The sequence below is a fragment of the Desmodus rotundus genome, chromosome 6, assembly GCF_022682495.2.
Source record: "Desmodus rotundus isolate HL8 chromosome 6, HLdesRot8A.1, whole genome shotgun sequence".
Lineage (NCBI taxonomy): Eukaryota > Metazoa > Chordata > Mammalia > Chiroptera > Phyllostomidae > Desmodus > Desmodus rotundus.
In genome coordinates, this window is record NC_071392.1 from 146,242,541 (window position 1) to 146,264,562 (window position 22,022).

At 37.1% G+C, this 22,022-nt stretch overlaps 1 protein-coding gene across 2 annotated transcripts; it reads left to right on the top strand.

Moving 5' to 3' along the window:
- The first annotated feature begins 645 nt into the window (after positions 1-645).
- Positions 646-19,077, top strand: UBLCP1 (ubiquitin like domain containing CTD phosphatase 1). Of its 2 annotated transcripts, XM_024577007.3 has the most exons (11): positions 647-779; positions 2,778-2,975; positions 3,769-3,860; positions 4,259-4,344; positions 4,430-4,545; positions 5,791-5,889; positions 9,386-9,423; positions 9,921-10,019; positions 12,990-13,106; positions 16,420-16,547; positions 17,990-19,077. In XM_024577007.3, the coding sequence occupies exons 2-11, from the start codon at positions 2,822-2,824 to the stop codon at positions 18,015-18,017; spliced, it is 957 nt and encodes a 318-aa protein (XP_024432775.1). In that variant the 5' UTR covers positions 647-779; positions 2,778-2,821; the 3' UTR covers positions 18,018-19,077. The 2 variants fall into 2 exon arrangements, with proteins under 2 accessions (XP_045040929.1, XP_024432775.1); XM_045184994.2 differs by lacking the exon at positions 3,769-3,860 and having other exon boundaries at positions 646-779.
- Positions 19,078-22,022: the final 2,945 nt, after the last annotated feature.

The following is a 22,022-nucleotide window of genomic DNA, read 5'->3' on the forward strand; positions in this document are numbered from 1 at the left end:
ATTCTTTCGTCAGTGTTTGTAAATTGGCTTTGCTCATAGAGCGAAGATGGAATGGAGGCGGGATGGGCGGATGCAGAGAAAATTGATACAATGCTATAAAAACCTCCAGGGCAGCTCTTACATTGAGATTTACTTCCTTGGTTTTCCGAGTCACTTAGGCCTGCCCCTTCCCTTTCCTAACTATCCTGTTTCCCCCGTGGACTGGGTAAAATAGGTAGAATCCTAAACTGAAATTAACGAAATGTTGGTAGCCCCTGGTGCCAAGGAAAGATCTCAAGTCTTCGGTCCTCAAAGGTCACCTTTCAGACCTCACTCGTAATGTGGACAAAGCCGAGTCCTAGTTCCGAGTTTCCTGAAGATATCTGCACCCCTGGGGAACTCAGCGAACTACCTCCAACCCACCTCACAGCACGCAACACCACAGACTTCACGTCCCCGAAACAACCTCGGAGCGCCAACCCGCCAGACTCGCGCATGCGCAGAACAGGCCAAGGCCAGCAGCCAGGGGTGCGGGGTGCCATATGCTTCGGCACAGTGGTCACTGTCTTGGAAAGCGTGGCTCCCTTGTCCCCGTGAGGAAATTCCTGTTATCAACTATCTAGTATTACAACCCGAAGGAAAACATGGGAAGCAGCTGTACAGTCACCAGCGCGTTTCCGTTTCAACCCCTAACTTCCGGTTTGTCGGCCGGTTCCGGACCCTGCCTTTCACTTCCGGTGCCTTTCGTTCCGCTGTGGCCGATTCCTGCGTCTGCTGCTGCCGGTGCCGCTGCACTCCAGGTGAGGGGACTGGGAGTACCACGGTGTGCTGCCCGCGGAGTCGCCGTTGGACCGGGAGGCAGCTGCTTTGCTGTCCTCGGGGCCTCCACTGCCGCTGGTCGCGGCGGGCTGGGGGCTGCGTGTGCGCGCCCCGGGACGCCTCTGTCCCGGTCCGCTGCCCAGGCCTCTGGCCCTGGCCCGCGGGTCGCAGAGGCGGCCGTTCTCCCATCCGGCCCCCTCGCCTATAGGGTTTTCGCGCGGCCCGGTGGGCTTTGTGTCCCCAAACTTCATTCTCCCTTTGGGGTGTGAGCATCTCTGCCCCTCACTCTCCCTACTGACACCCCCGGTCCTCTTGGACTTAGGGGCTTCTATTGCACCTGCTTTCTAAGCTGCTCCGTCCCAGCCCCTTCCCCCAGCCCTCGCCTCTGCACTGCCCCAGTTGCCGCCGTGGTGCTGTCCTGGGTAGGAATTGACAGCAGTACTTTAAATCCCTTTTACAAAGCTTGATGAAAAGTTAATCTCCTCCCCTCAATTCCCAAGAAGTTAACTTTTGCTGCTGTTACTTTCAAATTTCCGCCTTTGCAAAATACTTTTTAGTCGTGTGGTCTTAGGCAAATTGTTTTACTTGAGTTTACTAATCTGTATAATAATATTAAAACTGTATTTAAATTTGAGAAGGTCCATTTGTTTTTTTTACTGAGGATCGTAACATTTGTTAGAGCAGGTTCAGATACATTGCTCTGAAGTGACACACTATCTAAATTTTTAGTAGAGCACGTTGTAAACGTAAGAGAGGAAGTATAGGTGAATTTGTGGTGCTCTTTTAATAGACATGTTGAAGACACCTGCCGCCCTAGGTGTTCGAATTATTTTTTAAGATTCAGAATTTGCCTTCTTTCTTGCAGTTGGTTGTAGTACAGGAAGAGTACAAAGGTTTCAATAAATAAGTGACAGCATTTGGAAATACCAATACTTTGAGATTAGAAAATTCAGTTCTTTAACCTGTGAGGGGAACAAACTTAAGAAAACTGTTAGAGAGCTTTATGGAGGAGGAGACCTACATACTCTTGTTGAGAATTATTCGCAACTGTTTTATGTGCCTATGGGTTTTGTGTTTATTGCTCTTTGATGCCTGCGGGTCCAATTCAAGAGAGACAGTGTAGGGAAAAAACAGGAAATTTAGCCAAGACCTGTTCTGTTACCAGTTATATGCCCATGAACAGATTATATAACTTCTCTGAACACGTTTCCTTAGTTATAAAAGTGGGACAGTTCTTATCAAACAACCTTGCTAAATAAGATTATCTCCACAAAAAACTGTCCAGTGTATTAAATATGAAACAAATAATGGCCATTTACTGTTTATTTAGCACTGTGCCTGGAATACTTCAGTTCCAGTTTTTAAAAGTTTAATTTTAGCAATACTTATGTAATGCTTCTTACTGTATGCCAGGTACTGTGTGACTTATAAATATGAACTAATTTAATCTTCATAAGACCCCTAAGATATAGGTAGTATTGTCGTCCCTATTTTGCAGACGAGCAAACCTACACTAAGACTCAAGTCACTTTAGTGAAAGTCAAGATAGTTAATAAGTGGGAGAGCTGGGACCTGAATCCAGATAATGTGACTCTCGAGTTTGTGCTCTTAGTGACTCACTCTGCCACCTCTCAAATGTTAAATGAACACTGGTCCATCATGGAGAAACTTGTCTGTAGCATAAACCTGATCGAACAGAGAGGGAGGGACAGGTAGCTAATTATTGCAGCTTTTCAGATGAACAGAGAATCTGATAGAGTATCAGGGAGCAGTCATTCTAAGCCAAAAATTGGGAAGGTAGAAGAATTTTAACTTTGAGTCCTAATAACTTTTGGCATTGGGGTAACATTACTGTAAGAAAATCCTGTTTCTCTACCATCAGGTTGTAAAATAGAACTCAAAACTGTACAGCTTATAAGTTACAGGTTTGGAGACATCTTTAATATATTGTAACTTACTTGTATATGCCTTCCTCCTAGGTATTTTTGTCTGAACAAGATCTGCCTCAACATATGTTCCAAGGATGGTTCTCCCTATCATCGTAAAATGGGGCGGACAGGAGTATTCAGTGACCACACTTTCTGAAGATGATACTGTGCTGGATCTCAAACAGTTTCTCAGGACCCTTACAGGAGTGCTACCAGAGCGACAGAAATTACTTGGACTTAAAGTTAAAGGTAATTCTCTCCTCGTGTCAAATTTTTTACGTTGATACAAATTTTTATATTAGCTATTATCTATTCTCTTTAATAAGTCTTTCTCTTTGGAGATTTCTCTGAGACTTCTTTGATAGAGCTATTCCTAAAATTGTTTTATGACATAAGAAAGAATATTAAATGTTACTTGAAAATACCACCAAGATTAAGATTATTTTTGATACCTGTGATAGTTGATGTTTACTTGTTAAATGTTTGGCACAGAAGTCCCAGGTAAAACAGTGTAAGTTTTGGCATCTGCCTTTTCACTGTAGCTTGTGCCTTGTACTCTCCAAATTATCTTTTCTGATTTGAAAGCAATGATGATTTAAAATGATGATTAGCAGTTATAGGCAGTGTTTATACCCAGTCTAAAAGGGACTTTCACAGTGTCTGTGTTTGTCATAGCATTGAAAGGTGGGTTTTGAGAAGCATTAAATCTACAATTGTCTTAGGTGCGCAGTTTTCAAGACTTTTTGGAAAATAGTTATCTTCATCTTGAACAACAAAACAAACCATGAATTTATTCTGTTTAGTGAGTTGAATAAGGGTGTTCCTTAAGATGGAGTTGGGGAAAAATCAAACTTTGTATTAGTTGGTACTTCTTAGTGTGTTAGAAATTCCTAACTCAGCAGTATCAGTTTAATTTAAGGGGAAAAAAAAACCCTGCTGTGGGATCTGTTCCAGACTTTTTAATGGTAGGGTTTTGTATAATGGGATAGTGAAACTAGCACCTGAACTTTAGTGAGAAAACAGTCATTTGCTTGTATTGTAGGCAAACCTGCAGAAAATGATGTTAAGCTTGGAGCTCTCAAACTGAAACCAAATACTAAAATCATGATGATGGGAACTCGTGAGGAGAGCTTGGTAAATGTTTACTTTTGTTACCATTTGTCCCTTTGAAGATATGATGATTTACTTTGCACTTCTGTATCATAGTTTTAATTGTGGTAAAATTGTCAGTTCAGCAGTCTGTGAAAAATAAAATCTACACAGTGATTGTGGTATTAACTCAGCAGGAAACAAACACTGGGGAACTTGTTAGTATGTGGCCGCTGTAAGTATAGTAGTAGTGCAAATGGTCAAATTTAACATGGCAACTCTGCCTAGTAAATGCATATACCAAATTATAAAATGTGAAAATTTTCCCATGGTGTGTGCTTGAAAACCTCTTATACTCAGCCTCTCATTTGCTTTTTTTACTATGCATGTATTTGCTATGTTAAAGATAACGTCGTATAAACAAAACATTTTCATCTTCATAGGAAGACGTCTTAGGTCCACCTCCAGACAATGATGATGTTGTCAATGACTTTGATATTGAAGATGAAGTGGTTGAAGTAGAAAATAGGTAAGTGCTTTTCACTACCAAAGCAAATTGGTTGTTGTAATGTGAGAAAAAGTGAATGTTTCATCTGATTTTATTTTTTCATTAGGGAAGAAAACCTCCTGAAAATTTCTCGCAGAGTAAAAGAGTACAAAGTGGAAGTTTTGAATCCACCCAGGGAAGGAAAAAAGCTTTTGGTATTAGATGTTGATTATACGTTATTTGGTAAGTCAGCTGAAATTGTGCTTTATCTTTCGTTATCTACAACTTTTTTTCCTTTTGTTTGTTTATGTTTTCCTGGCATTATGAAATACTTGAAAGCTTTTCCTATTGTTACAAAAGTATATCATTGATTGTAGAAAACACATATAAGAATAAAAATAAGTCATCTGTAATCCCAAGACTCAAAGTGACCACTCTTATATTTTTGTGTATCTTTTATTTTATTTTTAAAATTTTTTATTTATGGATTTTAGAGAGAAACTGTAAGGGGGGGGAGAAACATTGATTTGTTGTTCCTTTTATTTATGCATTCATTGGCTGATTCTTGTATGTGCCCTTACTGGGGATCAAACTCTCAACCTTGGCATATCAGGATGATGCTCTAACCAACTGAGCTACGTGGCGACCTTTTTTTGTGTATCTTCAAGGGTGTTTGTATGTATACCTTTATTATTTTTGCTTAATGATATATTGAACATCTTCTTACTCATTTAATATTATTCATTGTGGATTAAATATCTATATTTTTAATAACACAGAATTCTAGTTTATGGGTGCATCATAGTTTAACCAGGTCCTTCCCTACTGATTTACATTTAAATTTTAAGGTGGGTTATTTAAACATCATTTTTGATATTTTATTTCTGGTTTTTTGTTGTATTATGTTCAGGGCAGATTCCTGAATTTAAAATTTCTCATGTTCAACAGAGAGAAAGATGTTCATTACATCCTCTAATATTGTCAATAAACGATCAGTTGACTCCTGATATTGGAATAAATTTACTTACCTCTAATCCTACTTAAACTTTGAGTACATAGCATATGTTAATGTACACTTATTTTAAAATTTGATTATAAGTTAATTGGACCGCTCATTTTGGTGAAATGTGATTGTATCTGGAAGGTGAACGGCTAAAAGTGAGTATAAATGGCCCTACTTTGTTTTTCAAACTATAAAGTAGCATCTACACTTTAAAGACTAGATGACAAAAACAATTCACACTTTACTACGTAAGCCTGAGTTCTGGCTACTGCTCTTCACAAATTGAACAGAAGCGATCAATTAAAATTGGATCGCAAGGATATTAAATTTTGTGCTTTGAAGACATCTTTTGTCAGCCAATGTATGTAATTCATTCTGAAGTAGCTTGCATTTGAGTGTATGTGTTACATTTCCTAAGTTTAATTGACATTAGTACTTGTCCGCTATGATGAACTAATACTCGTCTATGACTGATTTTCTTTTAGACCATAGGTCTTGTGCAGAGACTGGGGTAGAATTAATGCGCCCATATCTTCATGAATTCCTAACGTCTGCATATGAGGATTATGACATTGTTATTTGGTGTAAGCTATATACATTTTATTTTTGCTTAGATTTTCACGGAAATAAGGTTGTTCCTTATGTTATTCTGCCTTATAAAATGTCACTTAAAATGACCTATGTTTAAATATGATACAGTTTTCATTTGTTTTAGCAAGTTTTTGATAATCATGTTTGACTTTCTTGCATCACAATATAAGCGTATACATATAGTTGCCAAATACCACTGAAATAGTTAAATATGGGAAAAGAGTAGATTATGGATTGAGAGTAAAATGTCCTTATTTTTATAAGACCCCTCCCCACCTGGATTAGGAACTTTTCTTTCTGATCTTTACTGTAGAATCTTTGGTGCTTCAGGATATTAGGATATTGTTGCTTTCTCCTTTTTCCATTACTCTACTTTCAAAACACTTGGAGAAAGATACGTATTTTTAAAAATCATAGTAATGTGGTTCTTCAGAAATAAAGAGAGGCAATGTGATATTCCATAAGAAAAGGTAATGAATGGACTAAAGTAGTCCAACTCAAATTGTGATCTGTGGATTATTCCAGGAACATACAGGTCTGTGATAAGATAAAGGTAATGAGTTGGCTCCAAAAGTAAATTTACTACATTACTGAGCACACTGTTTACTTCAAATGGCAATTTTTTTGTGGTAAGACTTTCTTGAAAAGGGAAGCAGTGTATTGATTTACATCTGACCTCCCCACAAACATTTAAAGTTGCCTCTGGCAATATCATAAGTGAAGAATAACTATACTGATTATGAATTAAATAAAATCTAATCAATTAAATATGCTACATTTAATTATACTAGGTTTAAAAAAAGGGTTTTTTTATTGATTCTAGAAAGAAGGGAAGGAAGGGACACAGAGAGGGAGAGAATCATTGGCTTGAGAGAAAAACATAAGTTGGTTGCCTCTTAAACATGCCCCGATCAGGGACCAAACCCACAACCAAAGCATGTACCCCAACTGGGAATCAAACCCACGACCTTATGGTTTGTGGAACAACGCCCAGCCAACTGAGTCACTGTTGGCTAACTGTACTAGATTTTTGATGAGAGGCCACATAGTTGTATTGTAGTCTATAAAGTTTCTTTGTACTTTTCCTTGTAATTAGACTTATCACCATTGTTCAGTGATAATACCAGTTCACAGTCACTAAAATTAAATACTTTAATACGTAATTTTCTGCCCTGGCCAGTGTGGCTCAGTTGATTGGAGCATCATCTGGTAAATCCAAAGTTTGAAGATGGGATACCTGGTCAGGGCACATACCTAGGTTGCAGGTTTGGTTCCCAGTCAGGGCGCATGCAGGAGGCAGCTCTCACATCAGTGTTTCTCTCCCTCTCTCTCCCTCCTTTTCCCTCTCTCTAAAATCTATAATCATGCCCTAGGTGAGGATTAAAATAATATTAATAAAATAAAATATAAATACTTAATTTTTTGGTTTGTAAGACACAGAAGAAGGCTTCCTGGGAAACAAATTTTTGTTCAGTAACTCTGATATCTGAGATGACATTTGAGAAAAAACTTATCCTCTAAATTATTAAAATAAATTAAAAAATTTAGAGAACTGTTTATAATGTTTAAAATGTTATTTTTATAAATTATGATATTTCATGGTAATATGTTGAAAGGGCACCTCAGAGATAAATAAAGTGGGGTTTTAACTCTGTCTTAACTATGTGATACTGGGCAGATTAGTTAATCTGCACCTTAGCTTGTTCACCTGAGAAATGAACATAAATAAACCTATATTACAGGGTAGTGGTAAGAATAAAAATACCAGTATAGCACCTACTACTGTGTCTGGCATATAATAGTTACTTAGTAATTAGAAACCTATTTTGTTATCTGTTAATCTTTTTGTTTTTCATCTAAAAAACATAAATACAAAATATATACTGAATTTAAAAATGGTTTTTCCTCTCATGATTGTTGTCCTTGTAGATGCATCATTCTCTAAAATTTTAGTTTAGCTGGCCAGTTTTGCATGGGAGGTGATTCCTCTGGTGGTTGTGTGTGTATGCTAAAGATACTTATCTTGAGAATGCAGGTACTTCCATTGCCCTTTAAAAATATACCTACAGCCCTGGCTAGTGTAGCTCAGTGGATTGAGCGCCAGCCTGTGAACCAAAGGGACACCGGTTCAATTGCCAGTCAGGACATATTGCCTGGGTTGCAGGCCAGGTTCTCAGTGAGGGGCGCCCAAAGGCAACCACTCATTGATGTTTCTCTCCCTCCCTTCCCCTCTCTCTAAAAATAAATAAATAAAATCTTTATTAAAAAATACACATACACACTTAAAAAAATTGAACTCCTTTTTTCCATTTGAAACATTTTACTTTGTAATACCTATTTGGTTTAGTCTAGTAACTTGAGAACAGGAGGTCAGATAAAGTTGAGGGTTGAATTTTAGTATCAGTGATTTCAAAACTCTTTGGTGTCTGACAATGAGCAGATACATAACAGGCATTAGTTTATTAATTTAGTTCTCCCAGACTGTTAAAAGCTGCTAGATTCAATGAACACTGAGTTTCCTGGGCTTAGAAGAATTTATTGAACCTAGCTAATCTTTAACAGTAACTTTCTACACAATATTTGTGGGGTTTTTTTAATTGATTTTTAGATACAAGGCAGGGGTGAGGGGAGAGAGAGAAACATCAATTTGTTGTTCTTATTTATGCATGATTGGTTGCTTCATGTATGTGCCCCGACCTGAAATTGAACCCACAACCTTGGTGTATCAGGGCGATACTGTGACCACCTGGGCTACTCGGCCAGGCTTTGACACAACATTAATCTGCTTATATTGACATATATACTTGTGCATTGCCTGGATAGAAGAATATGGGGATCCAGACACCCTAATTTTAAGTTTAGAACTGATAGAGAATAGTACTAGAGCTGTTTTAAAGAAAATTTAGGTCTTTATTTATAAATTTCTTAGGTTCAAAGTTCTTTTGAGCATTTGTTACCTCTATTTTTTAGATACAAGTAGTTTAAATTTTATTCTGTCTTGAAAACATGCTAAAATATTGCAGGAACTATTATAAAGGACACATGGACAAAATCAGGGGGAAGGGTGGAGGTGGGGGAGGGAGGTGGGTTCAGCTGGGGTGGGGTGGAGGGATGGGGAGAAAAGGCATACAACTGTAATTGAATAACAATAAAAATTTAAAAAAACACCACCAAAAAAAAAAAGAAAAAATTGTAATGTACCCACTTCGTGGAATATTACTTGGCAAGAAAACAGAAGGAACTATTAATATATGCTTCCAAAAAATATGAATCTCAAAATAATTGTGATTAAAAAGGGAAATTATAAAAAAACATGCTAAAATAAATTTATTTTTATAAATACTTGAAAGAAAATTACCGTAAATGTATAATTTATTGAATTTTTAGTCTTGCTTAGGAAACTTGACTTGTTTACTTATACAGAAGTAAGTTTTTTAAATGAAATTCAAGCTATTCATATGTCTCGTATTATCATTCCTCATGTTTTAGCTGCCACAAATATGAAGTGGATTGAAGCTAAAATGAAAGTAAGTGTTAGAAAATAACCCATTTAAGAATGCTTTGAAACCGTATTTGTTTTTTTAAAAGTTTTTAATTGAATTAATTTTATTCTCATTGGAGGGCATTTAGTAGACAGTATCAGGAGTTAGAGGTGTGTGTAAAGTCTAATGGGTTGTGTTGAATACTATGCCTTTTTCAGGAAAAAGTACAGCAGAGCTCCTCGTTCTCCTTCCTCCCATTTTACTGTAGTGCTTTCCCTTCCTTCTTTTGTTCTGGTGTGTGATACTTGAAGGGGCGGTGCTCTTCTGAATAGTGAATGGGGAAGTGATCTGTTTATTTTATTTTCATTGGACTGCCATTTATTGACTCAGCTAAGTACAACTAAAATACTGGCCAGTTAAATACGAAGTGGTGGCCAGGGCGATAGAAAGTTGGTATTATGGGAAATTATAGCTGGAATATTCAGAAAGCCTGAATTTTCCACATTTTTATATTTTAACCACATGAATATTTGTATTTATAGGAGCTGGGAGTGAGCACAAATGCAAATTATAAGATTACCTTCATGTTGGACAGTGCTGCTATGATAACAGTGCATACACCACGGAGAGGATTAATAGATGTAAGAAGTCACCTTCCTTTTATTTAACAAGTTGTCTATTTTCTAGTGTACTTTTGTATTTATGTTAATGGAGTGAACTACAGAAAGAGTTTAGAACTACATCTGAGTGGTCAGGAAAGTATCAGTTGAGTTTTGACATGGGAAGATGAATTTAAGGTTTATTTTTTTTTCAGATTTGAATTTTAACTAGAAAATTAAGGTCTTGATGTAGGAAAGGTCAAGCGAGGTCATGGGTAATTGTCCCATGATGATGGCAGCACAGTGTTGCTGAAGACAGAGTAGTAAGTTAGAAGAAATACTGACTGTCCTCAAGGGAGATACTGGAAGCAGACCAAAACATGCTTGTCCTGCCCTACGCGAAACTGATAGATAAAAACAGATACGACATGATGCATGCATTTTGGGGTGCTGTATGTGAAGCCCCTGAGAAGAGCGACCAGAGCCACCAGAGAAAGGGATTGGACTAAAAAGATTAGGGTTCTTCACTTTATTTACTTGTCAAGTCAGTCATATTGAACCCCTGCCATCTGCAAGTCCCTGTGATAGGCAGTGTTGGGAGTAAAGAGAGGAGGAAACACGGTCTGTGCCTTTTGGAAACACAGACTGATAGGAATTGGGGACAATCTAGCATGCTAGGAAAGCTCAGGAGAGGCAGTACTAAAGTTGTGAAAATCATAAATAAGAAGGTTTAAGTGCATGGGGATTTGTTCAATAAAGGAAATACTACATATATCAGGGGACAATATAATTATTACTTAGGTGGTACATTTACAAAATCTAAACAGTAAAAAGAAGTTTGGAAAATGTTAAACTTAGTAGTGTTTATAATAATGACAAATCAGAGGAGTAAAAATTCTCACTATACTGACAATAGGAAATTGGAATGTAAATTTGTGTTTATCTATATAATGGGACACAGCTAAATCATATGATGTAGAAAATAGTTCTTAACCTTTGTTTGGTTTACGTTTTTGATTAACTTAACTGAGCCTGCTGCTGTTTATAAAAAAGGCTGAAGGGAAATAATTTTATCAGAGTATCTAGTTGTTATCTTTGGTACTGACTACGTAGTCAGTATAAACTGGGTTTATAAGTAATTTAAAGTGTTCTTTTGAGCTTTTCTGTGCTTTCAGTTTTTTTCTACAGTCAGCAATTTTACTTCTCTAACTAAGGAAAAGTACTCTGTGTTTGGAGAACAACTGGCCCTTGACCTACATGCAAGAGGACGGCACTATTTAGGACGATGCAGGTTCCCTAACCCTAGGTGTCATAAAGCTCTTGTCACGTTTCTTGAGACTTTGTTAGCCAAGAAAACCAAGAATCTGGCTTCTGTGTCACCTCCTGTCTATTCGTCTTTAAGTATTTGAGGGTTTTGTTTCAGTGGTAAATAAGTGGTACAAACAAATTCAGGCAAATAAAATTTTAGTAAAGTTAAAATATTTAAATAACATTTTTTGCCATAGATAGAGCACAGAGAAGAAAATAGGCTTTCTTCATATTAAAATAAATTATAGAAGGAGAAAAAGTAAACATTTTTTAAAAGATTTTATTTATTTATTTTTAGAGAGAGGGGAAGGGAGGGAGAAACAGAGGGAGAGAAACATCAAAGTGTGGTTGCCTCTCACACGCCCCCCACTGGGGACCTGGCCGGCAACCCAGGCATGTGCCCTGACTGGGAATTGAGCTGGCAACCCTTTGGTTCACAGCCTGTGCTCAATCCACTGAGCTACACCAGGCAAGGCACAGTAACATTTTCAGCCCTTGGCACCATTTACTTATTATTGTTTAATCTCATATGACTAGTATTACCAAATGTGTCATATTATCACAAATGCGACTCTTGCGTTAATCAAAATGTGCTTTTGCCACTAAAAATTAATTTATTTAAAAAACTTCTAAATGTGTAAAATACATTCACATGATTCAAAATAAAAGTACATAATGAGAAGTCTTCCTCCCACTTGGGCCCCCTAGCCACTTAATTCTACTTCCCACAGGAAATCACTTATTTCTTATGTGGTCTTATACACCTTATGCAAGCACCAACAGATATGAATGTATAAAGGAATTTTTTTGATGGCTCATTTTAAGTACTCATAAATAAAAACAAGAACTGGACAAAAACTTAGTGTTTTTGAAGTTAAGCAACAAATGCCCTAGAAATTATGTACCTGTGCCACTGAATTAAAAACAAAATCAATTTTTCTGTAATATTTAAATCCTGTATTAAAATATTTGAATATTTAAATTATATATTAAAAGGGCCGTACATTGTCCATCACTAAGGTTTTCTAGTGTTAAGAACAGACTCATGTGACCTTTAGACTCTGGGGGAGTAGTATTCACCCAGGAAGTCATATGACTGCTCAGCAGACATCTAAACGATTACAGGGAATTTTTAAATTAAATAATTACTAACAGACTCATAGATGGAGAGCAGAGGACATCCAGTGGGGGGTGGGGAAGTTAGAGGGTGGAAAGACTGAGCAAAAAGGAAAGAGGACTCATGGACGTGGACAACAGTGTGGTGATTACTGGGGAGAGAGGGGTGTAAGGGGACTAAATGGTAATGGGGGAAAAAAGAATTTTAGACTATTTGATTAAAAATAAATAAATGCTAAAAAAATTAAAATAAGTAAATTAATTTAAAAAACATTACACAATAAAAAAATTAAATAATTACTCTTTCTTTGATCCCAAATCTTCATGTTGAAATTATGGAAAGTCTTATAATGGGGCTTACTTCAGTTAGACATGAACATATTTTTCAGAAGTAAACGTTTCTAGGGACATTATGCTTTAAAGTGTATTATATCTCAGTTCTGGGCTGTTCACACAGCCAGCTGTCCCTGTCTTTCAGAGAAAAGGGACATACTGCATAGTTCTGCAGGACGTTTTGCTTTATTTCTGCTTTTAAGAAAGGGTGAACTATTGATAAAATTTGAGTTAAATCTAAACTTTTATTCTAAGGTAAAGCCGCTTGGTGTTATATGGGGAAAATTTTCAGAGTTTTACAGCAAAAAGAACACCATTATGTTTGATGACATAGGAAGAAATTTTCTAATGAACCCACAGAATGGACTAAAGGTAAGACATAATTTTACTTGCTATGCTTATGTAACCTGGAATATGGTAGAACTTTAATAGTGTTGAATTTCATAAATTTTTGTAAGTACTGTATTTTTGTGGTCACACAAGAAAAGCTTAAATATTTAGAAAAGTTTGTATAAAATAGAACACTCTCTCTTTGGTTAGCTAACTCATTCAGGTGTTTTAGTCTTAATTAGCTTTCTCCTTCTCCTACCCCTACCCCTGCCTCTGGCGGCCACCAGTCTGTTCTCTCTATCCATGAACTAGCTTGGCGGTTTATTTTTATTTCATTTTTATTTTTTATTTCACATATAGGTGAGACAAGGAATGATTTTTGAGAAGATCTTTAACTAAATATATGTACCCTCGCCAGGTGGTTCATTTGGTTGGAGTGTAGTCTCATGCACCAAAAGGTTGAGTGCTTCCTCGATTCCCTGTTGGGCGGGCACAGGAGGCACCCGGTAGGCGTTTCTCTCTAACATCAAGCTCTCTCTCAAATCAGTAAACGTATCCTTGGGTAAGGGTTCAATATATATATATATAATATATATAATTTATATATTATATATATATATAATTTATATATTTATATATATATAATTTATAAATTATATATATATATAAATTAGTTTCATGTCTGTTTTAAAAAATCTTTATTTTCCCAGCCAACATTTAGGCCCTTCTCATCTTTGGATGCAGAGATGATAATACAAGTTTCTAGGTCTACGTGTTTTTAGAGCAGGATTTAAAAAAAAATCAGAGTAGAATCTCAGTAGAATCACTGAAGGAGTTCCTACAAGTACATAAGTCTCCACTCCCCAAAATTCTAATTCAGGAAAGGTATTTTTAAGCAATCTACCGGAACCTCTTACACGTCTCTTTTTGAAAACCTCTTTTAAGAAGGTAGTTATTAACGATCTGCCCACACTGACACAGAAGCAGTTTTGAAATTGAGAAATATTCTGAAGTACTATGTTTTGTTTTCATGGTTTCATAATGCTTTTGGTAGAAATCTCAAAAAAGGATTTCAGAGATCTTAAAACATAGGACTGCTTATTTTAAAAATAGTTAACTTCCAATACTGTAAGCTTGCTAATCTTCAAGATTTAAAATATATAGAAGGCATTGTGAATCATGAATATTGTACTGAACTAAAAGAACTTGAGGTTTGGTCATGGATAAATAAATTGATACTCTGAAAACTTCATTTTTATTATCTCTATAAGGAATTGTTAATATGCAAGAATTCAGATAATCTAGATATTCATAAGTTCCTAAAAATGGTTCTTTGGTGTGAGCGACAGTGGTCCTATGTTGCCTGTACTGCTAGTGCGCACTTGGATCGTTTCTGAAGAATGTACGGTAAGCAGTGATTGTACTGGAGGAACAGTGAAGTCAATTAAGTGAATAATAGAGTTTTTTCTGTGTAACTGGTTTATTGACTTTTAGACTCAGAATCATTGTATATTTTAGTTTTGTTGCTTAATAGTGCCCGGTACCAAATGCTTAGAAGTAAAAGTAACTTATCAGGGCCTTGGGTTGAAAAATCTTATTTACCTGCCACTGGACTCTGCTTTATCTCTCAGTTTAAATCCCTTCCTGCTTTTAAACTTGGAATCACTTTGGTACATTGTATATTAATAGTTTAAAAGTTAATATGTTGCCTTTACAATCTTTAGTTGAATGAAGGAATACATTAAAACATTACAATATATTCCTCGCACTATATCATGATACCATGCCTATTTACTACCAGCTCCAGGGCTTAAGCAAGGCTCTGCGAGTGGGGGTTTCTGCACATTCACTGCTGTTGTGAAACAGCACTGCCCACGCTGCCGGTTTGGAGGTGGGATCTCCTACAAGTGCTTGCTTCTGCACAGACTGACAGCTGCCCGTTGTTCAGTGTTACTGTGTAAAACGACAACTAATGACCAGTTTGCATTTTCTTCAGATCACAATAAGGATATATTAATACTTTACTAAGAATTATTTATTAAGTCCTTACATGTGCTTTTCATTAGTATGTGAAATTTTTTAAAATGTTTTTTATAACAGAAAAATCCAAATATAAATAGAATTCCAAAGAATTGTATAACAAGACCCCCGTGTATATATACATCATCCAGGTTAAACAACTTATTAATTCATGGATGAGTGTTTGTTCCAAACCTACCTATTTTCCTCTCTCTAATATTTTGAAGCAAATTCCAGACATACCATTTTATTTAAAATATAAAGCTGTTTTCTATTTTTTAAAATACTTTATTTATTTTTAGAGAGAGGGGAAGGGAGGGAGAAAAAGGGAGAGAGATATTGATGTGAGAGAGAAATACCAATTAGTTGCCTCCAGTATGTGCCTAAGCAGGGATCGAACCCACAACCTAGGCATGTGCTCTGACCGGGAATCAAACCGGTGACTTCAGCTTTGCAGGATGATGCCCAGCCATCTTGAGTTATATAAAGATAGTTGATGAACAACAATAAAATAATTTAAAAATTGAAAAAAAAGATACTTGAGCTGATGTATTTAAAAAGCAAAACTTTCTATTGGAACTGTAACAAAGAAAAGTTTATTTCTAAACTAAAATTTGTAGTTTAGCAAAATTGTGATAAAGGTAACACATAAAAATACCACTCAAGTTAAGATACAATATCCTTCACTAATTACAGTCCTCCACCCTGCCTGTCATCCTGACTTACAGTGAATCAAAATATATCTACCTTAAAAAGGTTATCATGAAATATATCAATCATAAAATTTGGAAAATATGACCTTTTGTGGGAGAACTCTTGGATAATTTAGAATATTTATGGAAACTCTAATGATAGATGCTTAAGATAAAATGAAAGAGGAACAGGTTATAAAGAATATTTGATATCTTAGCTGTATAAAAATTTCATAGAAATAATACTGAAATGAAAATCATCAATATTAAAATTTATCTCCCTTGTTAGATCAAGCTTGTATTTGGGTTAACTTTTTGTGAATGAAATTATTCAATGAGTAGGAAACAGCTGCATTAATTAGAAGGGGGAAAAGTCTACACAGTTATGCAAAGAGGAGAAGCCATGTAGGGTTCAAGTGATATAAGAAAGCTGGTAAATTAGGTGGAAGAGCTCTTAGCTTGTACTATAAACATTATACCATGACTGTCAGCTTATTAAACTGAGATAATATGAAATTAATTTCTAGTGTTCACATCCTTGGTGATATTTTAATCTTGTTAACTCTAAATGACAGAATAGTGTAGATTTGTACTAGTTTCTGTATTGCAATGTGAAATGTTGGATAATGCTTGTTTCCGAATAGATAAGACCTTTTATGAAAGCGCACCTAAATCGAGATAAAGACAAAGAACTTCTAAAATTAACTCAGTACCTCAAGGAAATAGCAAAATTAGATGACTTTTTGGACCTAAATCACAAATATTGGGAAAGGTAAGTGCTAATTGTTTGTTTCCTCTTTCATTAATGAATGAAAAAATTGGTGACTGGTTATACACTTAACTCTTAATTTTTATTTAAAATGAGTAAATCCTAAGACTATTTTCTAATCCTGTGATATCTCCCCCGGAAGTGTTTTCCCTTTTGTCTTAACCTCTAACTTATTTAGAAACCCACACATCTTAATAAGATCTTTAGTACTTCTAATAGAGAGGACCTGAGAGACTAGTACATGTTTGTGATGCTACCTGTAAATTATTTTTTGACATTAGTTAGGTCACTCTTTTATTAATCATATGGGAATGTAATCTCCATTCTCATACTGTAAAAGTGTCAGCATAAAATACACTAAAAGTTTTCCTGTTAAAAATTAATCTACAAATTATTTCTCTGTGTAGCAGAAGTTAGACAACTTTATTCTGCTAGAACAATAATTACTTTTGATTTTCCTTTCCAAAGATAACCAGTATTACCATCTTGGTGTCTTCTAGCCTTTTTTAAACACAATTATGTGTGTAAATCTACATACAGACTGCATATAAACATCAAGATTTCGAAGCAGGGAAAAACCTCCTGAGAACTGGACAGGATTATTATGTACTACAAGTAATTGTTAGGAATTTGATCTTTAATTTCACTAATACAGGCACAGGAAAAAACTGTTCGTGTATTAACGACACTTTGGCTTTTCAAATTTCACTTTTGGCTTACATACCACTCTGACATAGAGGTTCTTATTAGAGTCTCATAATCTTACTAGGAAGGTAAGGCAGGGGGTTTTATCTCCGTCTCCACATTGTAGATGATGTAACTTAAGTGATGATGGGGACAAATGCTACAATGCCACCAAGGGAACAAGTTTTGCACCATTGAAACGTATCCAGGTGTTATGATTTTAAGAACTCTTTTCTCACCCCCATTACCACTGAATATAGTAATTCATAAATATGAGAAATAGTTATAAAAGTTTTAATTTAGCAGTAGATTTCTATAAAATAATATGAAGGAAAATTTGTTTGATTCATAAATTAATGTCTTTGCATCTTTGTATCTTTACACTTTTGATCAGAGTCCCTTAGCAACTTTGACCCACTGTCTTTGTGCAAGAAAAATAAGCTCTTTAAATGAAGTTTGAGAGATTTGGGGGAAATTACAGTACTAATTATTTGGAAGTTAGGCAGTAAAGAGTGATAGAGTGCAGCCTTCGGGACCTTATTTTGAATCTGAGCTCTGCCACTTTCTAGTTGTATGATCTTGCTTAACCTCTTTGTTCCTGTAAAATAGGAATAAGTTCTAATAGAAAAGTCTTGATAGGGCTGTTGTGAGGACTAAGTGAACTTGGAATATGTAATAGAACAGTGCATAGCACATAGTCAAAAAATGGCAGTGGTTATTAAGCATGATGTGCTTAGACATCTTTCTTTTATTTCTTGCAGGTATCTCTCAAAGAAGCAAGGACAGTAGTTCCAAGTTATGCTGGCAGTTATTGATACTTGAGATCCATGAACTCTTGCTTTTATGCTAGAAATCATTATAATAGTGCTGGACACTGAAGCAAATATCAGACTGCTTATACTTGGTCTTCCAGTTTTTGTAAATTTAATTTTATATTTTTTGAAGATCATAGCAATATGCTAAAAAATAATCTTTTTCCCTGTATGAATAAACTGTTACTCTTGAAAAATATTTTCTCCAGCATTGAGTACAGAGCTTCCCCTCCACCCCACCCCCCCCACACAAAAAGGACAAAAATGTATACTCAACAGTGTCATTTTGTGACTTTGGAGACAAGTTATGTTTTGTGTTCCTGCTTTATTTTGTTGTTTAACTAAATCTAAGACCAAACCCATCTTGAAACTACTACTTTGACTTTAAAAAAAATATTTTCTCAGTAAGGAACCTAGTTTAGTATGCTTAATAAACCAAGACTTTTTTTTTGTTTTTTTTTTTTATTATTTTGTCATAGACACAACGTCCCTTCGTACTTCACTATCTACATTTCTAAATTCTGAGCTGTCTCAGTTTGGTTGTATGTGTGTCAATGTTCTTTGAGAAAAAACTGGAAAATGTCGGTTTTAATACCGATGTCATTGTATGAAAGGAAGTGTAAGATTGATGAATAAAACTAAGCAGCAAGAGTATTTCTTTTTGGTGGCTAAGTAGAAACATATTTCCTAAAACCATTGTCATACAAGCAGTTAAGGGCAATCAGTACATTTTAAAATGGGACATATCACTGATTCAGCCCTAAAAAGCATGAACAAAAAGTTTTTGTTTTGTTCTAGCTATATCTTGTCTAAGTGCAAACACTGTGTTTCAGTAAAAAATATCTAGCCATAAACTTAAAAAAATTATTTGCATTGCTCAAGCCTGCAGATATGTAATGTGACCACTGTTTTGTGTTGACAGTATTGCTTTGTACAGTTCTTGTATTTGAAAGGAATCTGATCCTTTCAAATGAACGTGGTGTATATTCTTACAGGACTGTTTCAGTGGTGTAAATAATAAATACCTTTTCTTAAAATATTGTTAATCTGCTCTGTGTTGTTCCAAATGCAGTACTTGCCTCTGTTGAATCACAAAACATTAGGTTTAGGCAAGGACCTCTTTAAAAAAATTAAATGTGTATGGTTTTAAAAGTGTGTATTTTCCCCCTGGCTTGTGTGGCTCAGTGGATTGAGCACTGGCCTGGGGACTGAAAGGTCACTGGTTCAATTCCCAGTCACTGCAGGTGCCTGGGCTGCAGGCCAGGTCTCCAGCTTGGGGGCGTGCAAGAGGCAACCCATTGTTTCTCTTGCACATGGATGTTTCTCTCCCTCTCTTTCTCCCTCATTTCCCTCCTCTGTAAAAAATAAACAAAATATTATAAAAGTATATTTACTATTCATGAGTTCAGAATCGGTTTTAGCAACTGTTAAATTATTTAATTCTGATAATCACCATGTCTTCACAAAGATAAACTTTTCTTTGTGACAGGTTATTAGAAGAGTCTATGGTGCAGAAGTTTGAGAACCCTTAATTAAAATGATTCAATTAAAGGCTTTCTTAATTATGCGACTAAATATTTAAAGATGGAATAGAATACTCATTTCATCGGTACATTTCCCACTGTAAAAGGCAGTTTATTGTAAAATAAGCATGGAAAAGACTTACTCTTTTTAAGAGAACCAATCACTTAATAACTAGGTCAAGAACAGATATTTTCTTTAAGCAGACATTGCCTAAATATAAACAAATACAAAATTTGGCCAGCCTCGGGAAGGAAAGTAGGATTACAAAGTATTTTTGCCAATAGGTGGTGCCCAAACCAAGTATCGCTCGCTGCTATGCTAAACGAAACAACTCTGGAGCACAGCGTCAGCTTCCCGAGATCACGCGTGCTCGTGTTACTGCCACATGCACAGAGCGTGGAAGTTGGGGGCTGTCTGCGTCTCAGGGTTTATCGAACACATACCGAAGTTTCATACATTTTTCTTTGCGGCACACCACGGAGCCCCCAGATGACTTCCTTTAGATGCATATTCCGGTGAAACGGAACGTGGCCTTTATCACGCGGCAGTTACCCCTTATCCGTGGTTTCCGTTACCTGCTCTCAGTGGTGGTCCAAAATTACCAAATGGACAATCCCAAAGGTAATTCACGATTTCCCCCGGCGCGCCGCCCGGCGAGGCGGTGGAATCTCGCCAGGGCTGCGGGGCCCGCCCAGGACGTCGGTCCACCCTCCGTGTCCGGCGTCCCTCCGCGCTGCCCGTTAGTCGCCATTTTGGTTACCAGATTGACTGTCAGAGCGTCGCGAGCTCGAGTTCAGGTCACCCTATTTTTACTTTATAATGGCCCAGAAGCTCAACGGTGTTGGTGGTGGCAATTTTGATGGCCACAGAGAAGCTGGAAAGTGCTTCCCTCAAGGGCAAAGGTGAAATGTTTCGACTTCAGGGGAAAAATAATCGTAGCCGGAGGTTGCTGAGATCTATGGTAAGAACGAATCTTCTATTAATGAAGGAAAACAAAACTGCTAGTTTTGCTGTCACACCTCACACTTCAAAAGTTAGGGCCGCAGTGTGTGCGTGATAAGTGCTTCATTAAGACGCAAAAGTCCTTACACTTGGGGGTGGGAAACATGACGTCATGGCTTGATCCCAATGCGCTGTCAGGTCCACAGTAGCCCGCCGCTACGTCACAACCTACACGACTCGCCTCACTTCATTGCGTCATGTGGGCCTTGTGCCAGCACGGAAGGGGTGAGTACGGTACGCGAGGACGTTTTGAGAAGAGAGCGAGTGAGCGGCGTTCGCGTGCGCCATGTTGCAAGGAGCCGGGCCCCTGCTCCGAGCAGCTGATGAGTACGAACGGGTTTGGGAAAGCTCCTAGATTTTCGTGAGCTTCGCCTCTTGGGTGACAGGCTGATCATTTTAACAGTAATCTGGGAATTACGACAGTGTGTCAGGAGTGGCCAAAATGGGAGTCAGGAGATCCAGGTTCAAGTGTGAGCCCTTGCCTCCATCAGGCCCCGAGTGCTCGGGCAAAGACCACGCTTCGCCGGCCCTCAGGGGCCCCCTCTGTGAAGCCGGAGGTCCTCGCTTTGCGCCCTGCGGAGTTCAGGGGTGTTGGGGTGGCCCGCGGGCTCCCGGTGGTGAATAGGGAGGCAGGACTGAGTGGTGGGAGGCTGCAGCCAGAGCAGCTCTGCTTTTATCTGTTTGACGTATAGAATTTTATAAAAATTATCTTTTAGTTATGCGTAAAATATATTAATATATTCTTATGGTAAGAAATCAGAATATTGCAGGTGTGATTAAATCCCCTTTGGCCCCATCCTCCGTAGTCCCGTGTATGTTGGGATTTCATTTTTTAAAAAATTTATTTTGTTGATTATGCTATTACAGTTGTCTGGAATTTTCCCCCTTTGCCCCCCTCCACCTAGCATCCCCCACTCCCTCAGGCAGTCCCCCCATCCCTGTTCATGGGTCGTGGGAATAAGTTCTTCAGCTGCTCCATTTCCTGTGCTGTGCTTTACATCCCCATGGCTACTCTGTGACTACCTGTTTGTACTTCTTAATCCCCCACCTCTTCACACATTCTCCCCCAAACCCCCCTCCCATCTGGCAGCCATCGGAATGTTCTCTGTATCCATGATTTTGTCTCAGTTCTTGTTTGCTTAGTTTGTTTTGCAGGTTTAGTTGTTGATAGATTAGTATTTTTTTTGCCATTTTATTGTTCATAGTTTTGATCTTCTTTTTCTTAAATAAGTCCCTTTAACATTTCATGTAATAATGGTTTGGTGATGATGAATCCTTGAGTATTTTCTTGTCTGGGAAGCTCTTCATCTGACCTTCAATTCTAAATGATAGCTTTGCTGGGTAGAGCGATCTTGGCTGTAGGTCCCTGCTTTTCATGACTTTGAATATGTCTTGTCAATCCCTTCTAACCTGCAAAGTTTCTTTTGATAAATCACCTGTCAGTCTTATGGGGACA

What these genes read in the sequence shown, in the direction of transcription:
- UBLCP1 (XM_024577007.3), top strand. Translation starts at nt 2,822, where the DNA reads ATGGTTCTCCCTATCATCGTAAAATGGGGCGGACAGGAGTATTCAGTG. An exon ending in ACTTGGACTTAAAGTTAAAG is followed by an intron (nt 2,976 to 3,768) that starts GTAATTCTCTCC and finishes CTTGTATTGTAG; the next exon opens with GCAAACCTGCAGAAAATGAT. An exon ending in CACGGAGAGGATTAATAGAT is followed by an intron (nt 10,020 to 12,989) that starts GTAAGAAGTCAC and finishes TTTTATTCTAAG; the next exon opens with GTAAAGCCGCTTGGTGTTAT.